Genomic DNA, 19,862 nt, shown 5'->3' on the forward strand with positions numbered 1-19,862 from the left:
TGGTAAGCACAGGACTGGATTGGATGCTTGGATCAGTTGAAAGCAGGTGTCATACACGGCCGGACGCCAGCACACAGCAAGGCATACTTGGGACTTGAATCAGTGGCACTCAGCGATGCGGAAAACAACACTTGCGTTCAGCACATCCATGCAGCCGCGACTGGGGCCATGACCTCCGGAGGCCTGCACACCAGCGCGCTGGTAGGTGAGATGTTGCTGAATGCAGATTCATGACACATAGCCAATGCAAGTCATTTAGGAATCATAAAGCAGTACGGATGGTGTAATAATTATCATTACTGCCTCACAGCACTGAGGTCATGGGTTCGATTCCCACCATGGCCCTACCTGTGTGGAGTTTGTACATTCTCCCCGTACTTGCGTGGGTTTCCTCCGGGTACTCCGGTTTCCACACACAATCCAAAAATATACTGGTAGGTTAATTGGCTTCCAACAAAATTAACCCTAGCATGAATGTGTGTACATGTGTTATGGAATATAGATTGTAAGCTCCACTGGGGCAGAGAATGATGTGAATGGATAAATATTCTCTGTAAAGCACTGCAGAATATGTGTGCGCTATATAAATAACTGGTAATAAATAATAATAAAGACCAAACAATTTTTACATGAAAAGGTATGTTTTTTTGTTCCATGGAGCCACGTTAAATCGGAAATCCAAAACTTCATGACATGCACCCTTTTTTCTATGCAAAATAATGGTGAACCATTACTGATGACTGACCTACCTGACAATGTTTGAGAAAATGTTGATGTTGACTTCTATGGCCTGTTATACAATGGTAAATACAGACAGTGGCTGTGGATAAATATTTACGAAATCCTGTTCTTGAAATAATATCTTCAACATCTGCCACATCTGTCTTACCAGCATTGGATAGAATTTTCACTACTTATTGAATTCCAAGAACGATAAAGATGGATAATGGTCCACTATTTTAATGGGGTAATTTCAGTAAATTCATGAAACATTTTGGAATACGATACAAGAAAATTACTCCACTGTGTCCACAAGCTAATGGTCTAGTTGAACGTTTCATGCGTAATCTTGGAAAGCAAGTAAAGATTTGTAAAGTATCCAGAATTCCAATTCAACAATACCTAAGCAGTTTCTCAGACAATATCGATCAGTGCCTCACTCAACAACAAATGTCAGACATTAATGTTTTACAGAAAAGTGAGCAGATCCACACTTTCCGGAAATTAATTTGACTCCTTTGTCTAAAGATCATCTTGAGCAAGTGGTAGAAGCCGTATGAAGTCAGGCATGGGCACAGAGGAGCTGTTGAATGAAAGAGACTATGCTAAATGCTGACCTATGAATGGGTGAGTGCTAAATACACATTTTTTTCCTCACACATATACATTGCCCAGCTACCACATTGAGAAGTGTGCCTGAAGGCATAATACAGACAACTGCCATAGACTGACCCCTGTTTTAAAGGCAGCAGTGTCAGTATAGACTTTAGTTATCTTGTATAGTTGCTACAGAGACATTTCACCAAGCTGGATCCTAAAGACATATTTGCCACACATGCCTTGTGCATAGTTGGACTACAGTGTCTACCAGGACAAAGAGAGTCAGGCTTGGATTTATATTTCATTAAGGAGGTACTTAACCTTTTGTGCAACAAGTTTAGTATTAACCTCAGAACCCCAATGCAACACTGTGATATTGTAGGAACAATGAGCTTCAACGTTATCCAAAATGCCAGTGAAGATTGGGACTGTGTGTAGGGATATTTATGGTCATTCCGAGTTGTTTGCTTGTTGCCGATTTTCGCTATGCTGCTATTTGTTGTTAAATGCGCATGTGCATGGTACGCTGAGCGCATGCGCTAAGTTATTTAACACAAAACTTAGTAGATTTGCTGGTGTTCGTGCAACGCTTTTCAGTCACACTGCTGATCGGTGAATGACTGACAGGAAAGGGACGTTTCTGAGTGGTAACTGAGCGTTTTCCGGGAGTGTGCTAAAAAACGCAGGAGTGTCAGGCAAAAAACGCAGGAGTGTCTGGAGAAACGGGGGAGTGGCTGGCCGAACGCAGGGCGTGTTTGTGACGTCAAACCAGGAACTAAACGAACTGAGCTGATCGCAATCTAGGAGTAGATCTGGAGCTACTAAGGAAACTGCAAGAAAATATTTAGTAGCAGTTCTGCTAATCTTTCGTTCGCTATTCTGCTAAGCTAAGATACACTCCCAGAGGGTGGCGGCACAGCGTTTGCAATGCTGCTAAAAGCAGCTAGTGAGCGAACAACTCGGAATGAGGGCCATTGAGCTAAAATAGAGAGTATATTTTTTCTAAGCCTCTCTGACTTTAAACAGTTCTTGCAAAAAAACATTTCTTGATCTTATTCTTCATTGTCTATTACATTAATTAATACTTGCATAGCTGTGATTAGTTTGATTATAAATCAGTATCTTTATAAACCACATTTTGGAGTCATCCGGTGTATTGTGAGCTGTCGATTGAGCTAATTTGTTTTTATAATGCACACAAAATGATTTGATCTTCTTGAATGTCATTGTCTTGATTATCTTGATTGTGTGAACCAATTACTCTTTTTCTATCCAGCATTCATTGCAGTAAAATAAATAGTATTCTCCATGGAGATTTGCTGTTAAATCGAAGTACATCGAACAAGGTATGGGGGAAACATCTTAGGGGAAGGGACAATCATCAAGCCACTGTACACCTGTGATACCTATCCTTAACCACCACCTGAGGGGGAATAGAATAGTGTGCCCGATGCATTTGGCGATTACAGCGAGCCCGTGAGAGGACTCGCTGTGCTCCCTGCCAGCATTCCACCTGTCGGGATCCTGGTGGCTGTCTCCTGACTGCTGGGATCCCAAACAGTAGTAAAGCATACCGAACCCATTCTTGGAGACCACAGACTGCAGTGTCGGACTGGGGCATGCAGAGCCCACCGGGGGAATGCTGTTGTAGAGTCACATGCTTAAGGGTGTGGCCAGGCTCCAGTGGGGGCATGGCCAGCCACCACAGAGGTTTGGCTAACCATTAAAGAGTACATTTTCTGTTCCCAATCATAAATATATAATAAACCATATTCTTGTGAAGTACTGTATAATGTAACATATGTATAATGCATAATTCAAGTGCACTAGGATAGAGTGTGGAACCTGATCCCTAGAGGAGGAGGAGGGCCCACAGGAAGTGGGGCCTACCGGTGGTTTCCCCTGTTCCCCTGTGGGCCAGTCTGACCCTGACAGACTGTACTGACTCTGGGCAATGATCACATGGGTGTTCCCATAAGCTTAACAGTTGGAAAAATATTTCTTCACAATCCCACTGGTGCAAATTAAAACTAACGGACGGAAAGTCAAATTGTTTGCCAAAAATGTATTGTAAGTGCCTTAAAATGTTTATTAAAAGACATGTAATTTCCCTCTGTTCAGTAAGAAAATGCTGGCGCCTGGATATAACAGCTCTGACCAGTGACGGCTCCAGAGGTGCTTCACAGTCCAATATTCAAATAGGGGAGCCACCCCAACTGCCACCCCAAACGCTGCCAAACATCTCCGGTCTGGACTCTGTGGCAGTTGGTGTAACTCCCTTATTTGAATTCTGGACTGTGTTGCAGCCCCACCTCTGGGGCAGCTACTGCCTCTGACTATTAGAGGGTGGGCGATGCAGTGGGTGAGGTTTGGTATAGTGGGTGGTGTGGGGGATGTGGTGCAGATAAGGAGGCTGGGGTGTGTGATTGCATCATTGTGGCCCCACCCAGGGCCGGATTAAGAGCCACAAGTGCCTGGAGCTGAATAATTTCAAGGGCCTATATTGAGAAGGAGAGGACCTGTGACTACTGCTGTGTGAATATGGCCAGAGCCATGTGGGTATTTGCACCCCATACACAGTATCGGACTGGGGCATGAAGGGCCCAATGGGAAAATGTAGTGGTAGAGGCCAGTACTTAGAGCAGTGGTTCTTATACTGTGTGCCGTGGCACCAGTAGTGGATCTTGCTACGAGCAAGCAGGATTTTTGCCCAGGGTGCCCCCACCGTGGCAAGATCCGCTACTGGTGACGCCCGGTGCTGTGTAGATGCAGTGCTGTGCGGTGTGCGATTAAGTCATCGCGCACTGCACTGCATTGTGGGAGCGGCACATAGAGGCTAGAGTTCATAATTGACTTCAAGGGGCAAATTTACTAAGATCGGAGTTCTATTTAAGATGGGATGTTGTCTATGGCAACCAATAAGAATCTACTTCTCATTTTTCTAGCACCTTCTAGAAGATAATACCTGGAATCTGATTGGTTGCTATGGGTAACATCCCATCTTAAATAGAACTCCCATCTTAGTAAATTTACCCCCTAGTGTCTGTGCGGTGCTATGGGAGAAACGCCATGACGTCTCTCCCATAGATCCGAGGAGCGGCGCCGGCGGCCGGAGACAGAGGGCAGCAACGGTTGGGAAGCAGGAGCAGGGATTGTGAGTATTAATATTTTTTATTTTTTGTAAGCGGTGAACTAGGGGGCACAACTCTACAGGGGGCACAGTACTGGGGGCAATACTACTGGGGGCACAGTATTGGGGGCAATACTACTGTGGGCACAACTCTACAGGGGCACAACTGTACAGGGGGCACAGTACTGGGGGGAAATACTACTGTGGGCACAGCTACAGGGGGCACAGTACTGGAGGCACAACTACTGAGGGCACAGCTACAGGGGGCATAACTGACCACACGCCTTCTCCATAAAGCCACGCCCCTATTGTTTCGCCCTGGGCGCTACAAGGTCTAGATCCGGTCCTGCGTAGCACCCTGGGGTTCCTCAGGACACTTGCAGGGATGCATTGGGTTGGTGGACCAATTAAAAATGTTTTATGGTTAATGTAATAGGCATAACCAGTGCTGGTGGCTGTCAATCATACAATATATGGACAAACAGATGCAAATCCTATCCCTCACAACACAGTTTAACCTAAGGATGACATCTAAACACAATTTCCTTAATTTAATATTTATTTTTACATTTCTCAGTAAGAGACGTTTGGCTTAGGGATGTCGTGCAAAAAATCCTGATAGTCTAGGGTGCCGTGATTCAAAAAAGTTTGGGTTAGAGGCTTGGCTAACCATTAGTGCATGGTCTGGACCTCTTATATACAGTTAATACTAGAGATGTGCGGCAGGCACTTTTTGTGTTTTCTGTTTTGGTTTTGGTTCTAATTCCCTGTTCGTGTTTTGGTTTTGGATTGGCTTTGCCAAAACCACCCTTTCATGTTTTGGTTTTGGATCTGGATGATTTTTGAAAAAAACATAAAAATGGCTAAAATCACAGAATTTGGGGGTAATTTTGATCCTACGGTATTATTAACCTCAATAACATTCATTTCCACTCATTCCCAGTCTATTCTGAACACTTCACACCTCACAGTATTGTTTTTATGCCAAAAGGTTGCACCGTGGTGGCTGTATGACTAAGCTAAGCGACACAAGTGTGCGGCACAAACACCTTGCCCATCTAGGAGTGGCACTGCAGTGTCAGACAGGATGGCAGATTTTAAAAATAGTCCCCCAAACAGCACATGATGCAAAGAAAAAAAAGAGGTGCACCAAGGTCGCTGGATGGCTAAGCAACCCAAGTGACTGACACAAACACCTTGCCCATCTAGGAGTGGCACTGCAGTGTCAGACAGGATGGCAGATTTAAAAAATAGTCCCCAAACAGCACATGATGCAAAGAAAAAAAGAGGTGCAATGAGGTAGCTGTGTGACTAAGCTAAGCAGCCCAAGTGGCCGACACAAACACCTGGCCCATCTAGGAGTGGCACTGCAGTGTCAGACAGGATGGCAGATTTAAAAAATAGTCCCCAAACATCACATGATACAAATAAAAAAAAGAAGTGCAATGAGGTAGCTGTGTGACTAAGCTAAGCAGCCCAAGTGGCCGACATAAACACCTGGCCCATCTAGGAGTGGCACTGCATTGTCAGACAGGATGGCAGATTTAAAAAAATAGTCCCCAAACAGCCCATTATGCAAAGAAGAAAAAGAAATGCACCGAGGTTGCTGTATGACTAAGATAAGCGACACAACCACTTGGCCCATCTAGGAGTGGCATGCAGTGGCTGAATGTCGAAAGTGGCCCGCAATTTTTTAGTCCACTGACAGCATCTTCTGCACGCCCTGTCATTTTTCAAAAATGTTGCAATTGGTGGACTTATACAGCAGTACCCCTGGACTAATACAGCAGTACCCCTGGACTTATACGGCAGTGTCAGACAGGATGGAACTTTAAAAAACCATGCCCCAAACAGCACATGATGCAAAGATGAAAAAGAGGTGCACTAAGGTTACTGTATGACTAAGCTTAGTGACACAAGTGTGCAGCACAAACACCTGGCCCATCTAGGTACCACTGGATTTATACGGCAGGATCACTGGAATTATATGGCAGTACCTCTGCACATATACGGCAGTATCACTGGACATATACGGCAGTATCACTGGACTGGACTTTTACGCCAGTACCACTGGAATTATACGGCAGGATCACTGGAATTATACAGCAGGATCTCTGGGATTATAAGGCAGGATCACTGGAATTATACAGCAGTACCACTGGACATATACGGTAGTATCAATGGACATACAGTATACGGCAGTATCAATGGACATATACGCAGGGCCATCTTAACAGCAGTGTTGGCCCCTGGGCACAGCAATGCACGGGGCCCCCTACCCATCCTCCAGTGGTAGGGGTGGGGGGTGCTATTAGCGGCAGCTTTGATGTCCCGCGGGCCGTAGGGAGTGTTCTATCTTCCACTTAGCAAGTAGGACCTGGAGAAGTAATTTCTGCTAATTACTCCTTTACTGCACAGATGGTGTAAGGTGGGGCGGGAGCGAGAACACTAAACTGTAGAAGGGGGCATTAGGCTGAATGAAGAAGCCCTAGTACATGACTTCCAGGGAGGTAGGAGGTGTTTAATACGTAGGGGAGGGGTGGATAGTGGAGTGGTCTTAATATTTATCAATTTCTGGTGGGAGGGCAGCTTGCTTGACTGCAGATATCTCAAGTTCCTGAAAATGTATTTCTTAGCTTTGAATGGGATAAAAAAAAACTAGAGAGTCCCACCTTTCAGAAGGTTCTAGGGACTTGGGGATCAGAATTCATGAGCCAGAGCAATTCACCAATGAAAATCTAAAACTGCGTATTAGGTGTGTGGAGCTGGAGCAGTGACCAGCTGCTTGAAGGCTGATATCTCTGGTTCTGGACATAGTAGAGACAAGCTTCCAGTGTCCACCAAAAGGGGAGAGTCACAGCTTTAGGATTATACCCTCACAAAAACTCTAAATCAAGATATCTGTCTAGGAAGAGAAATTAACAGGCTTGGATGGGGACCACTGCTTTCAAGTCTGATATCTCCAGTTCCCCATGGCCGATTTTAAAAAATCTGGTACCCCTGGAAAGAGGGGACCCTCAGTTATCAGCCTAGGGCCCTTATACTCCGGGGGCCCTTGGGCAAGAGCCCATTGAGCCCATACGAAAAGACGGCCCTGCATATACGGCAGCATAACTCCCAACTGTCCCGATTTTGGCCCTCATTCCGAGTTGATCGCTAGCTGCCATTGTTCGCAGTGCAGCGATCAGGCTAAAAATCGGCACTTCTGCACATGTGATGCGGCTCAATGTACACGTGCAACGTACTTTCACAAAAGCCAAAGCAGTTTTACACAAGCTCGAGCGACGCTTTTCAGTCGCACTGCTGGCCGCAGAGTGATTGACAGGAAGTGGGTGATTCTGGGTGGTAGCTGACCGTTTCCAGGGAGTGTGTGTAAAAACGCAGGCATGCCAGATAAAAATGCAGGAGTGGCTGGGGAAACATAGGCGTGGCTGGCCGAACGCAGGTCGTTTGTGACGTCAAAACAGGAACTAAACAGACTGAAGTGATCGCTAGCTAGGAGTAAGTCTCGAGCTACTCAGAAACTGCACAATCTTTTTTTGTAGCAGCGCTGCGATCCTTTCGTTCGCACTTCTGCTAAGCTAAAATACACTCCCAGAGGGCGGCGGCTTAGCGTTTGCACAGCTGCTAAAAGCAGCTAGCGAGCGATCAACTCGGAATGAGGGCCATTGTCGGGACAGTCCCATTTTTTAAGGGTCTGTTCTGCTGTCCCACCCACGGGTCGCAGTGTCCAGCGGCTTGAAACCCTTTTCACAAAGCAGCCTGGACCTGGGTTATTGTTGTGACTTCTCATTTGCTGGCACTTGGAGATGACATTAAAGGGATCCTTTAGATCCCTCTTTTGAAGAATTTATGTTAATGTACACTTGCCCGTAGCCTACAATGGCATTAACTATAGGAGAGAAGTATTGCTTTTCAGGGGTTGGTGCACTTAATAATTTAATAGAAACCTATGGGGGCTGCTTTACCGAACAAACATCTGTTTTTTAAAAAAAATGTCCTGAATAAAATTGTTAATAAATGTGGCCCGTTATTTCTTATACAAGATCATATGCACTTCCTTAAGACTGCCAAGAAATTCCAGCCTAGTTCTGCAGAGGGTAAGTAGACTGCGTGGTGTTCTCAGACACTGTAGCCAATATATGATGGTTGGAGCTGCTCTAAAATACTGTCAATACACAGGGTAGTTGAGAGCGGTGACGGGCCCAGGTACTGGGGGGAGAGGGGCAAACGGGGGAGGCAAGGTCACACCTCCTCCTCCCGATATATTTTTTTAAAAATGTAATGTGTGTGAGCTTGGAAGGGGAACGGAGCAGTGTCCTCTCTCTCTCTCTCTCGCTCTCTCTCTCTCTCTCTCTCTCGCTCTCTCTCTCTCTCGCTCTCTCCCTGCCTAATCTGCTACTGACCCAGGCCCCTCCATCCAGTCTGGGCATGGATAAGTGGTAATCGCTCCCCCCCTTGGTGCCCCTGCCAAAACAGCGTGGCTTTTTATTAGATAATCTACAGTATGTATGGCCCTAGCTACTTTCACTTGCCTCATTAAGAGATATTTTAACAGGGGTCTATTTACTAAGCCTTGGATGGAGATAAAGTGGATGGAGATAAAGCACCAGCTAATCAGCTTCTAACTGTCATGTCACAGGCTGTTTGAAAAATGACAGGAGCTGATTAGCTGACACTTTATCTCCATCCACTTTATCTCCATCCAAGGCTTAGTAAATAGACCCCTTAGGCGGAGATGTACTACCAGGGCCGGAGCTTCCACTAACCAGCTTTAGGCAGTTGCCTAGGGGCACCGGGACCTGAAGGGGCAGCCTGCTACAGCTACCTGAAAAAGGTAGTGTGGTCCTACCTCTTACAGCCGCCGCAATCCCACCAGCACTCTTATCTTACAGTAGACGTGGCTGCCAAGCTCCCGTATTGCAGCCTCCAGCTCCGCCTTCACCCGCCACAGGCAGTAACTTTGACATCTCCTGGAGTACTGGCCAGCGGTGACATATGGTGCTACTCTTCATTTCAGGATTTTCACAGACTACTCTGCAATGCAGCCTGTAGGTAAGGTGGCTGCACACTGCACTCTCTGTATTTGATAAGGAAAGAGGGGGAGAGCAGCAGTCTGGGTGGGATGGGGGTGGGGGGGGGAATGGGTTGGGAGAAAAGCAGCAGGCATGCACACAGTCTTAGGGGGATAAGCAGCAGCATGCACACAAATGTTTTTTTTCTGAAGGTTACAGGGAGTTAGACCTAACAAACAAGATGGGTGGAGCTGTGATTGGGGATCTCTCTCAGTGCATGTCGTGCAAGATGTACGCATACCTGGAGCAACCGTCCCAGTGTGATTACATCTGCACGAGGTGTGTGCGAACGGTTGTCCTGGAAGCCCAGGTAACTGATCTAGAGCAAACCGTTACACAGCTGAGGTATATTCACAATCTCGAGCAAGACTTAGATAGAACGGTGGAGGAGTTGCGAGAGGGGTCACTGGTAGATGAGGAGGACCAGGCAGCTAGTTGGGTCATAGTTAGAAGGAAGAAAAAGAGGGAGAGGCTCAACATCTCTGAACTATCAAAGCCCAACAAATTTTCCCAATTGGACGAGGATTTGGTGGATGATAGTGAGAAAATGACGGTGCCAGAGGAGACTGCTCCCTCTAGCAACCAGAGGAGTGGACCCTCTGATACAGTTGGGATGAAAGATAGTGAGGTACCAAGTCAGATTGTGGTGGTAGGGGATTCTGTCATCAGGTAGACAGATAGGGCCATCTGCTACCGGGACCATGATCGCCGTACAGTCTGTTGCCTCCAGTGTGCTCGGGTGCGGCACATTGCGTGCCGGGTAGATAGATTGTTGGAAGGGACTGGGAAGGACCCGGCAGTCTTGGTGCATGTTGGCACCAATGACAAAGCAGAAGGTGGGATGTCCTTAAGAAAGACTATAGGGACTTAGGCCAGAAACTTAAGGCAAGGACATCTAACGTAATATTCTCCAAAATATTACCTGTGCCACGCACAAGTCCAGGGAGGCAGAGGGAGATTAGGGAGGTAAATGTGTGTCTTAGGGATTGGTGCAGGAAAGAGGGGTTTGTGTTCCTGGAACACTGGGCAGACTTCTCAGTCAGGCGCCATCTTTTTTGGCATGATGTATTGCACCTGAATGAGGAGGGGGCAGCGGTGCTGGGGGGGAAGGATGATTAGAAGGTTGGAGGAGATTTTAAACTAGGAGCCTGGGGGGAGGGTTTAGCTAGAAACTATGGGTCATGCAGTGAGAATAGAGGGGATGGTGGTAGTAAACGAAATGGGGGAGGAATAGGGGGGAGGGAAAGAGCAGCCGGTAAGGGTATTAACATGGGTACTAAAAAAGGTTTATCAAAACACTAACTAATAATGATTACGGGTCATCGATGCTGCATAAAGTAAATGATGTCCCTAGCACAAGGGGAAATACTTATCTTAGTTGTATGTATGTAAACGCCAGAAGCATTACAGGTAAAAAGGGCAAACTAGAAATACTTGCAGCAAGCAAACAGTATGATATTATAGGCGTTACTGTAACTTGGTGGGACGAATCTCATGATTAGACAATCTAGAGGGTTATACGCTGTTCAGGAGAGACAGATTAAATAAATGGGGTGGAGGTGTATGTCTTTACATAAAGCCGTTTTTAAAACCTGATATACGGGAAGATATTCAGGAGGGGACTGTAGACACTGTTGAGACGTTATGGGTAGAAATTGCAAGCGGGGGTAAAGGAATAAAAAAGTTAGATTGGGTTTATGCTATAGGCCGCCTGGTATTAATGTGTCTGATGATGAGGAATTGTTACTGGAGCAAATTGAAAGAGCAGCAGGAACTAGAGACATAGTAGTGATGGGAGATTTTAACTATCTAGAGATAAATGGAAAAAACGATTAATGTGATACTGTTAGGGGTAATATGTTTTTAAACACACTAAATGATAACTACTTAGTTGAACTAATTGAGGAACCTACTAGGTACAATGCAATCTTAGACCTGGTATTAACAAACAATGGGGAATTGGTATCAAATATTATAGTAGGGGAGCCCATAGGAAACAGCAACCACAATATGGTCACATTCAATATCAGTTTCCATAAGCAGTCCTATAGTGGCTCAACTAGGACTCTAAACTTTAGCAAAGCCAACTTTGACATGATGAGGAAAGCTTTAAGGGATATTGAATGGGAATTTTTGTTTCAAGGAAAAAATACTACAGAGAAATGGGATGTATTAGAATCACTGCTAGTTAAAAATACTCTAAAATGTATTCCCACAAGCATCAAAAAAAGGAATAAAAATCCCAAACCAATATAGCTTAACAAAAAGATAAAGGAACTTATGGGGAAGAAAAGGCGAGCATTCAAAAAAAACAAATCTGACGGGAATGTGGAGTCATTTCAGCACTATAAGGACTGTAACAAAATATGCAAAAAAGAAAAAAGCGAGACAAAAGTAAAAACTTAAATATTAGTAGTAAAGGAAAGCAAAGCGAATCCCAAAAAATTATTTAAATACATCAACAGCAAGAGATTAAATAAGGAGAGTATAGGACCTTTAAAAGACAAATTGGGAGTCTTAGTCAAAAATTATAATGACATAGCGGACAAACTAAATGAGTTCTTTTCACCGGTATTTACAAAAGAAGACTAAATTCAGTGACTAACACTCGATCTCAATAATGATAATGTCCCACTGATAAGTGCTTATTTAAGTGAGGAGGTAGTCTGTGACATCTTAAAAATGTTTAAGATTAATAAGTCACCGGGTCCCGATGGAATCAATTCACCCAAGGGTTCTAATGGAGCTTCACTCTGAACTTGCAAGACCTTTTGATCTTTAAAGATTCAGTTATATCAGGTATGGTTCCCAAAGACTGGCGTATAGCGGAAGTAGTGCCAAAAGAGAAGTAAAGCTGAACCGGGTAATTATAAACCAGTTAGTCTTACATCTATAGTGGGGAAAATATTGGAAGGTATTCTAAGGGATAGTATTCTGATGTTTCTTGAAGTCAATAAGGTCATTAATAGGAATCAAAATGGATTTGTAAAGGACAGATCCTGTCAAACCAACTTACTTGGCTTTTATGAAACAGTAAGCGCAAACCTAGATCAGGGTAAGGAGGTGGATGTAATCTTTTTAGACTTTGCCAAAGCTTTTGACACTGTACCACACTTGCGACTTATCTATAAGCTACAAGAAATAGGGCTAGGGAGCACAATATGCACTTGGGTCAAAAACTGGTTAGATAATAGGGAGCAGCGCATTGTGGTTAATGGATCATTTTCAACTTGGACTGAAGTGCTAAGTGGTGTGCCGCAAGGCTCAGTATTAGGACCGCTATTGTTCAATATTTTCATTAACGACCTAACAGAAGGTCTAGAGAGTGTGGTGTAAATTTTTGCAGACGATACTAAATTGTGTAAGGTTATAAATACGGAGGGGGATGCTGAGTCTCTTCAGAACGACTTAGTTAAATTGGAATCATGGGCAGCCAAATGGAGAATGTGCTTCAATACAGACAAGTGTAAGGTAATGCACTGTGGTAACAAGAACAAAAATTACACCTACATACTAAACATTAGGGGATTCTGTACTGGAAAAGGACTTAAGTGTTCACATAGATAGCAAACTAAGCAGCAGTACCCAAAGTAGGATAGCAGCAAAGAAGGATAATAATATATTAGCATGCACAGAACGGGGAATTGATGCAAGGGACGAGAGTGTTATACTCCCATTATATAAATCACTAGTGAGGTCACATCTTGAATACTGTATGCAATTTTGGGCACCCTACTACAAAAAGGATATTCTGGAGCTAGAAAAGGTTCAGAGGCGGGCGACCAAACTAATTAAGGGCATGGAGATGCTGGAATACGAGGAAAGGCTTGCAAGGCTAGGCATGTTTACACTGGAAAAGAGGAGACTAAGAGGGGACATGATCAACATCTACAAATATATAAGGGGACAATACACAGAGCTTGTGCTGGACCTGTTTTTGGAACTATCAGCACAGAGGACACATGGACACTCGCTTAGGTTAGAGGAGTGGAGATTCCGCACAATGCGGCGTAAAGGTTTTTTCACAGTAAGGACCATACGTGTTTGGAATTCTATGCCTGAGGGAGTTGTAATGGCAGACTCAGTCAACACCTTTAAGAATGGGTTAGATAAATTCCTAATGGATAAGGATATCCAGGGTTATGGTGCGTAGTCGCGCAGTATAGTTACTATGAAAAGAGGAATAAAACACAACGACTGACATCAGCATCAGACAAAATTTAGACCAAAATAATCCTGCATATGAGACCACAAATAGGTTGAACTTGATGGACAAATTGTCTTTTTTCAACCTTAGATACTATGTTACTATGTTATTACAGCAGACATGGGGTGGGGGTGAGAGCAGCGGCTGATTGGCTGGTAGTTTATCTTTCTCCACTTTATCACTCTCCAAGGCTTAATACATCTGTGCATAAGAATGAAGTCAATGCCTTCTTTGGTGACTCATTGACACATCCATTCTTTTGCTCCTAAACTCAGGCCACTATTCAAATAAAGTCTCATCATAGACACAATGGGGGTAATTCCAAGTTGATCACAGCAGGAATTTAGTTAGCAATTGGGCAAAACCATGTGCACTGCAGGGGAGGCAGATATAACATGTGTAGAGAGAGTTAGATTTGGGTGGGATGTGTTCAATCTGCAATCTAAATTGCAGTGTAAAAATAAAGCAGCCAGTATTTACCCTGCACAGAAACAAAATAACCCACCCAAATCTAAGTCTCTCTGCACATGTTATATCTGCCTCCCCTGCAGTGCACATAGTTTTGCCCAACTGCTAACAGAATTCCTGCTGCGATCAACTTGGAATTACCCCCAATATTTGATAAAGGATGTCTAAAGCTTCCAACACAAGACATCTCTCACCTGTAATATGTTCCGGTGGCTTAGAAAGCTCAGCAGAAACACGATGGCGACTACAAAAATTACTCTGTTCCTTGCTACAGCCATCAGTGTGTATGTGAAGATCACTCTCTGAAAGAAAGACAAATTTACTAAGGTCAAGTAGCATAGAAGCTGTTTCACAGAGACATATGGCTGTGTAATGTTATACACACTGTAAGTTATAACAACTTTATATAACATTTATTACGGCTTAGTAGTTCTGTGCCTCTATAATTAAGTGTTGAAAGTCTTGTCCGTATTACACATTGAAACCAAAGAGATTTGTTTTTTTGCAAGCTAACGCGTGTTCTCAGTAATTGCAGGGTGTACAGAACATTTTTTAACATAGGTCAAAAGTATCTAAAAATGTTCTTTGACTTGATGCCAGCAAAGGCTAATAGCAATTCTGCATAGAGCATAATGGGAATCAGTAGGATTTACCGATGACCGGGGTGCCGGCCGTCAGTATACCGACAATGGCATCCCAATCTCCAGTATGCCGGCAGTGGGGCGAGCGCAAAGAGTCCCCTTGCGGGCTTGGTGGCTCGCTGTATTCGCCACAGGTTCTATTCCTACTCTATGGGTGTCGTGGACACACACGAGTGGGACTAGCCTGTTAGCTGGGATTCCGGCTGTCGGCATTGTCAGCGGTCAGGATCCCAGCGTCGGTAACCTGACTGCCGGGATCCCGACTGCTGGCAACATAACTGCATACTGCATAATGGGGGTAATTCAGAGTTGATCACAGCAGCAAATTTGCTAGCAGTTGGGCAAAACCATGTGCACTGCAGGTGGGGCAGATGTAATATGTGCAGAGAGAGTTAGATTTGGGTGGGTTATATTGTTTCTGTGCAGGGTAAATACTGCCTGCTTCATTTCTACACTGCAATTTAGATTTCAGTTTGAACACAACCCACCCAAATCTAACTCTCTCTGCACATGTTACATCTGCTCCCCCTGCAGTTCACATAGGGGGTTATTCCGACCCGATCACACACTGCAGTTTTTCACATTGGTGCAATCGGGTCAGAACTGCGCATGGGCCGCAGTGCACCAGCGCATGCCAGACAGCTGACAGCCATCGTTGCCTAGCGGCGTTTGGCTGCTGTTTTGGGGGCGTGGTCCGGCCAACGCAGGCGGGGCAGGCCGCATCGGCTGCCTGATGTCACACGCAGCCACAGCGACGCTGACAGCGACAAGTAACTCCCGGCAAGCCGCAGGAGCTGCGCTGGCCGGGAGTTACTCTACAAGTACAAAAGCATCGCCACTGGGCAATGCTTTTGTACTTGTGTGGTCGGGCCGGGCCAGAACTGAGGGGCGGACTAGCCCTGTACTGGGCGTCTCCCCGCATGTCTGTGTCAGTGATCGTAGCTGCGCTAAGTTTAGCACAGCTACGATCATGTTGGAATGACCCCGTGGTTTTGCCCAACTGCTTACAAATTTGCTGCTGCGATCAACTCTGAATTAGGCCCCATGTATGGAAATAACATAATGTAATATGATGGTAAAAATGCAATTTGCACTTTATCACAAAGCTTCTCACATATTATAAGAAATAACACACAAACAACTGTAAAATATAGAATCCATACTTCCCTGGTCTGTATAACCTGCAATACTATAAAAAATCAAGCAGTGTTTTTTTTGTGTGTGTGTGATAACACTCCATAGTGCAATACATAGGGCCACAGTACAATACACACACCCTCATTTTCCCCAACGCCAGCCGTTCCTCCCCACAACCGCCACTGTCTGTCAATAAGGCAGAGGTGTTCCCATCCAGAATGGGTCCTGAGCGTGAGCAGGTTCCCGAAAATCAGGAAACTGCATTAAGGTTCACATAAGCGATCCCTACTGAATTAGGCCCATAGTACCTCTACCTGTGTTTTGCATTCAGTAATTATTCATTTTTAAAAATAGTTCCAGAGACAGGAAGAAATCTGTGATATAATTTGTCAATTGAATAAAATAAGCTTCAGGAAACTAGTAACAACTTGTAGTTTTAGTGAGTACAGGAACTTGAGTACTGGCATCTGCTTATGTAGGAAAAAAACACTGAGGTCAAGTAACGGGTGGTCGTCAGGTTGCCGGCAGGTGGCCTCCCGGCGACCACCATACCGGCGCCGGAATCCCAACCGCTGGCATACCAACATCTTTTCTCCCTCTTGGGGGTTCACGAACCCCCCTGGAGGGAGAATACATAGCGTGGCGAACGCAGTGAGCCCGCAAGGGGCTCATTTGCACTCTCTCAGCTGTCGGTATGCTGGTGGTTGGGATTCCGGCACCGGTATGTTGGTCGCCGGGACCCCCACTGCCGGCAAACCATACCACACCCCAAATAACAGTATATTTATAAACAGGAATAGTGAAAATAGAGTTAAATGTTCCAAAGTAACAGGCAGGGCTGCAATGAGTATGATATGTAAAAGTACATTGTGGGAGGGGATTATGTATATATACTATTTTGACTTTTAAACCCCCCCACCCCCCCACCCACCCCACTCCTTTCTATCTCTCTCTCCCTTAAGATTCAGAGTTTAAAGCCAAATTTGGTTGGCATGATAAGGTGCACTCTGGCTGTGTATAACTTAACATAGTACAGGATGAGAATACCTGGGCACAAATGTAACACTCACAGTAACAAATATTTCTGTATAAGACTCTGTAATATAAATATGCAATATGAATAGTTACAAATAAATAAGACTTGTGACAGTGTACGTTTTGCTGAAAGCATGAATGCCCATCTATCTGAATGCCCACCTATAGCGACAAGGTAACCTCAGTCAGATGGATAGACCTATACGAACAATGAATTTCCATAAAACAGGTACATACCTCTCTATGTTGTATCTGTATACAGTCACAGATAATTATGGGAGAACCTAGCTGAAAGCCACACTCAGATATAAACCTATAGTTAATTGGGTGGCGTGCAGAACCAAAGTGAAGGCAGTCACAAAACCCATTGAGATAAATAGCAAAACAAAAGGACAGATTTATTGCAGGCAGCCAAGTCCATAAAATATGTAGAAAGCTGTCTTGCAGCAGTGACGGTCTCTACTACGTAATGCAGGGTGAGAGTGCAGGAGCATTCTAAAGAAACTAATGGCACAACAGCAAATAAACTAATAAGAATCTGTATGTTGCACAGAGAGTCTAGAGTTTATCAAACTTTATTTATATGGCAAGATATAGCTACTGGTGAAGTCCCCCCGCATGTCTATGTAACTGATCGTACATGTGCTAAATTTAGCACAACTACGATCAGGTCTGACTTAGGCCCTTTATCTCCAGTGACTTTATTTCCATCCAGGGCTTAGTAAATGGACCCCAAACTGCTTTGTCCTAGCCACAGAACCTGTGCAAATCATAATTGTTCTGGATTAAAGGGATATTACAGCAAGCCTACTTATAGGGTCTAAATTAGTATTTGCAACAATTTTGCAGCCCAGGGGCAAACGCAGGATCTAGTCAGCGGGGTTTCCGTGCGTATGTGTGAGTATGTGAGTGTGTGTGTGTGTGTGTGTGTGTGTATATATATATATATATATATATATATATATATATATTAGTGATGTGCAACGAAAAATTTTCGGGTTTTGTGTTTTGGGTTCGGTTTCGCAGCCGTGTTTTGGGTTCGAACGCGTTTTGGCAAAATCTCACCGATTTTATTTTTGTCGGATTCGGGTGTGTTTTGGATTCGGGTGTTTTTTTCAAAAAACCCTAAAAAACAGCTTACATCATAGAATTTGGGGGTCATTTTGATCCCATAGTATTATTAACCTCAATTACCATAATTTCCACTCATTTCCAGTCTATTCTGAACACCTCACACCTCACAATATTATTTTTAGTCCTAAAATTTGTACCGAGGTCGCTGGATGGCTAAGCTAAGCGACACAAGTGGCCGACACAAACACCTGGCCCATCTAGGAGTGGCACTGCAGTGTCACGCAGGATGGCCCTTCCAAAAAACACTACCCAAACAGCACATGACGCAAAGAAAAAAAGAGGCGAAATGAGGTAGCTGTGTGACGACTAAGCTAAGTGACCCTAGTGGCCGACACAAACACCTGGCCCATCTAGGAGTGGCACTGCAGTGTCAGACAGGATGGCCCTTCCAAAAAATACTCCCCAAACAGCACATGACGCAAAGAAAAAAAGAGGCGCAATGAGGTAGCTGTGTGACGACTAAGCTAAGCGACCCTAGTGGCCGACACAAACACCTGGCCCATCTAGGAGTGGCATTGCAGTGTCACGCAGGATGGCCCTTTCAAAAAATACTCCCCAAACAGCACATGACGCAAAGAAAAATGAAAGAAAAAAAGAGGGGGAGGATGGAATTGTCCTTGTGCCCTCCCACCCACCCTTATGTTGTATAAACAGGACATGCACACTTTAACCAACCCATCATTTCAGCGACAGGGTCTGCCACATGACTGTGACTGAAATGACTGGTTGGTTTGGGCCCCCACCAAAAAAGAAGCAATCAATCTATCCTTGCACAAACTGGCTCTACGGAGACAGGATGTCCACCTCATCATTGTCCGATTCATCACCCCTTTCACTGTGTACATACCCCTCCTCACAGATTATTAATTAATTCCCACTGGAATCCACCATCTCAGATCCCCATGTACTTTCTGGAGGCAATTGCTGCTGGTGAATGTCTCCATGGAGGAATTGATTATAATTCATTTTAATGAACATCATCTTCTCCACATTTTCTGGAAGTAACCTCATACGCCGATTGCTGACAAGGTGAGCGGCGGCACTAAACACTCTTTCGGAGTACAAACTGGAGGGAGGGCAACTTAGGTAGAATAAAGCCAGTTTGTACAAGGGCCTCCATATTGCCTCTTTTTCCTGCCAGTATACGTACGGACTGTCTGACGTGCCTACTTGGATGCGGTCACTCATATAATCCTCCACCATTCTTTCAATGGTGAGAGAATCATATGCAGTGACACTAGACGACATGTCAGTAATCGTTGGCAGGTCCTTCAGTCCGGACCAGATGTCAGCATCAGCAGTCGCTCCAGACTGCCCTGCATCACCGCAAGCGGGTGGGCTCGGAATTCGTAGTCTTTTCCTCGCACCCCCAGTTGCGGGAGAATGTGAAGGAGGAGCTGTTGACGGGTCGCGTTCCGCTTGACTTGACAATTTTCTCACCAGCAGTTATTTGAACCCCTGCAGACTTGTGTCTGCCGGAAAGAGAGATCCAACATAGGTTTTAAATCTAGGATCGAGCACGGTGGCCAAAATGTAGTGCTCTGATTTCAACAGATTGACCACACGTGAATCCTGGTTAAGCGAATGAAGGGCTCCATCCACAAGTCCCACATGCCTAGCGGAATCGCTCTGTTTTAGCTCCTCCTTCAATACCTCCAGCTTCTTCTGCAAAAGCCTGATGAGGGGAATGACCTGACTCAGGCTGGCAGTGTCTG

At 44.8% G+C, this 19,862-nt stretch overlaps 1 protein-coding gene across 4 annotated transcripts in view; it reads right to left on the reverse strand.

Annotated features, from left to right (window-relative positions):
• Positions 1-19,862, reverse strand: part of LOC134945488 (NXPE family member 1-like) — a 100,727-nt gene that overhangs the window by 40,865 nt on the left and 40,000 nt on the right. For 3 of the 4 annotated variants that reach the window (XR_010182122.1, XM_063934809.1, XM_063934810.1), the window contains exon 2: positions 14,395-14,502. The exons of the other annotated variant lie outside the window; for it this stretch is intronic. Coding sequence is in view for 2 of the 3 variants with exons in the window: in XM_063934809.1 (XP_063790879.1) it covers positions 14,395-14,478 (84 nt within the window). In the remaining variant the exon portion in view is untranslated. The remainder of the gene's footprint in view (positions 1-14,394; positions 14,503-19,862) is intronic. 4 annotated transcript variants of the gene reach the window in all.

The sequence above is a fragment of the Pseudophryne corroboree genome, chromosome 7 (genome assembly GCF_028390025.1).
Source record: "Pseudophryne corroboree isolate aPseCor3 chromosome 7, aPseCor3.hap2, whole genome shotgun sequence".
Taxonomy (NCBI): domain Eukaryota; kingdom Metazoa; phylum Chordata; class Amphibia; order Anura; family Myobatrachidae; genus Pseudophryne; species Pseudophryne corroboree.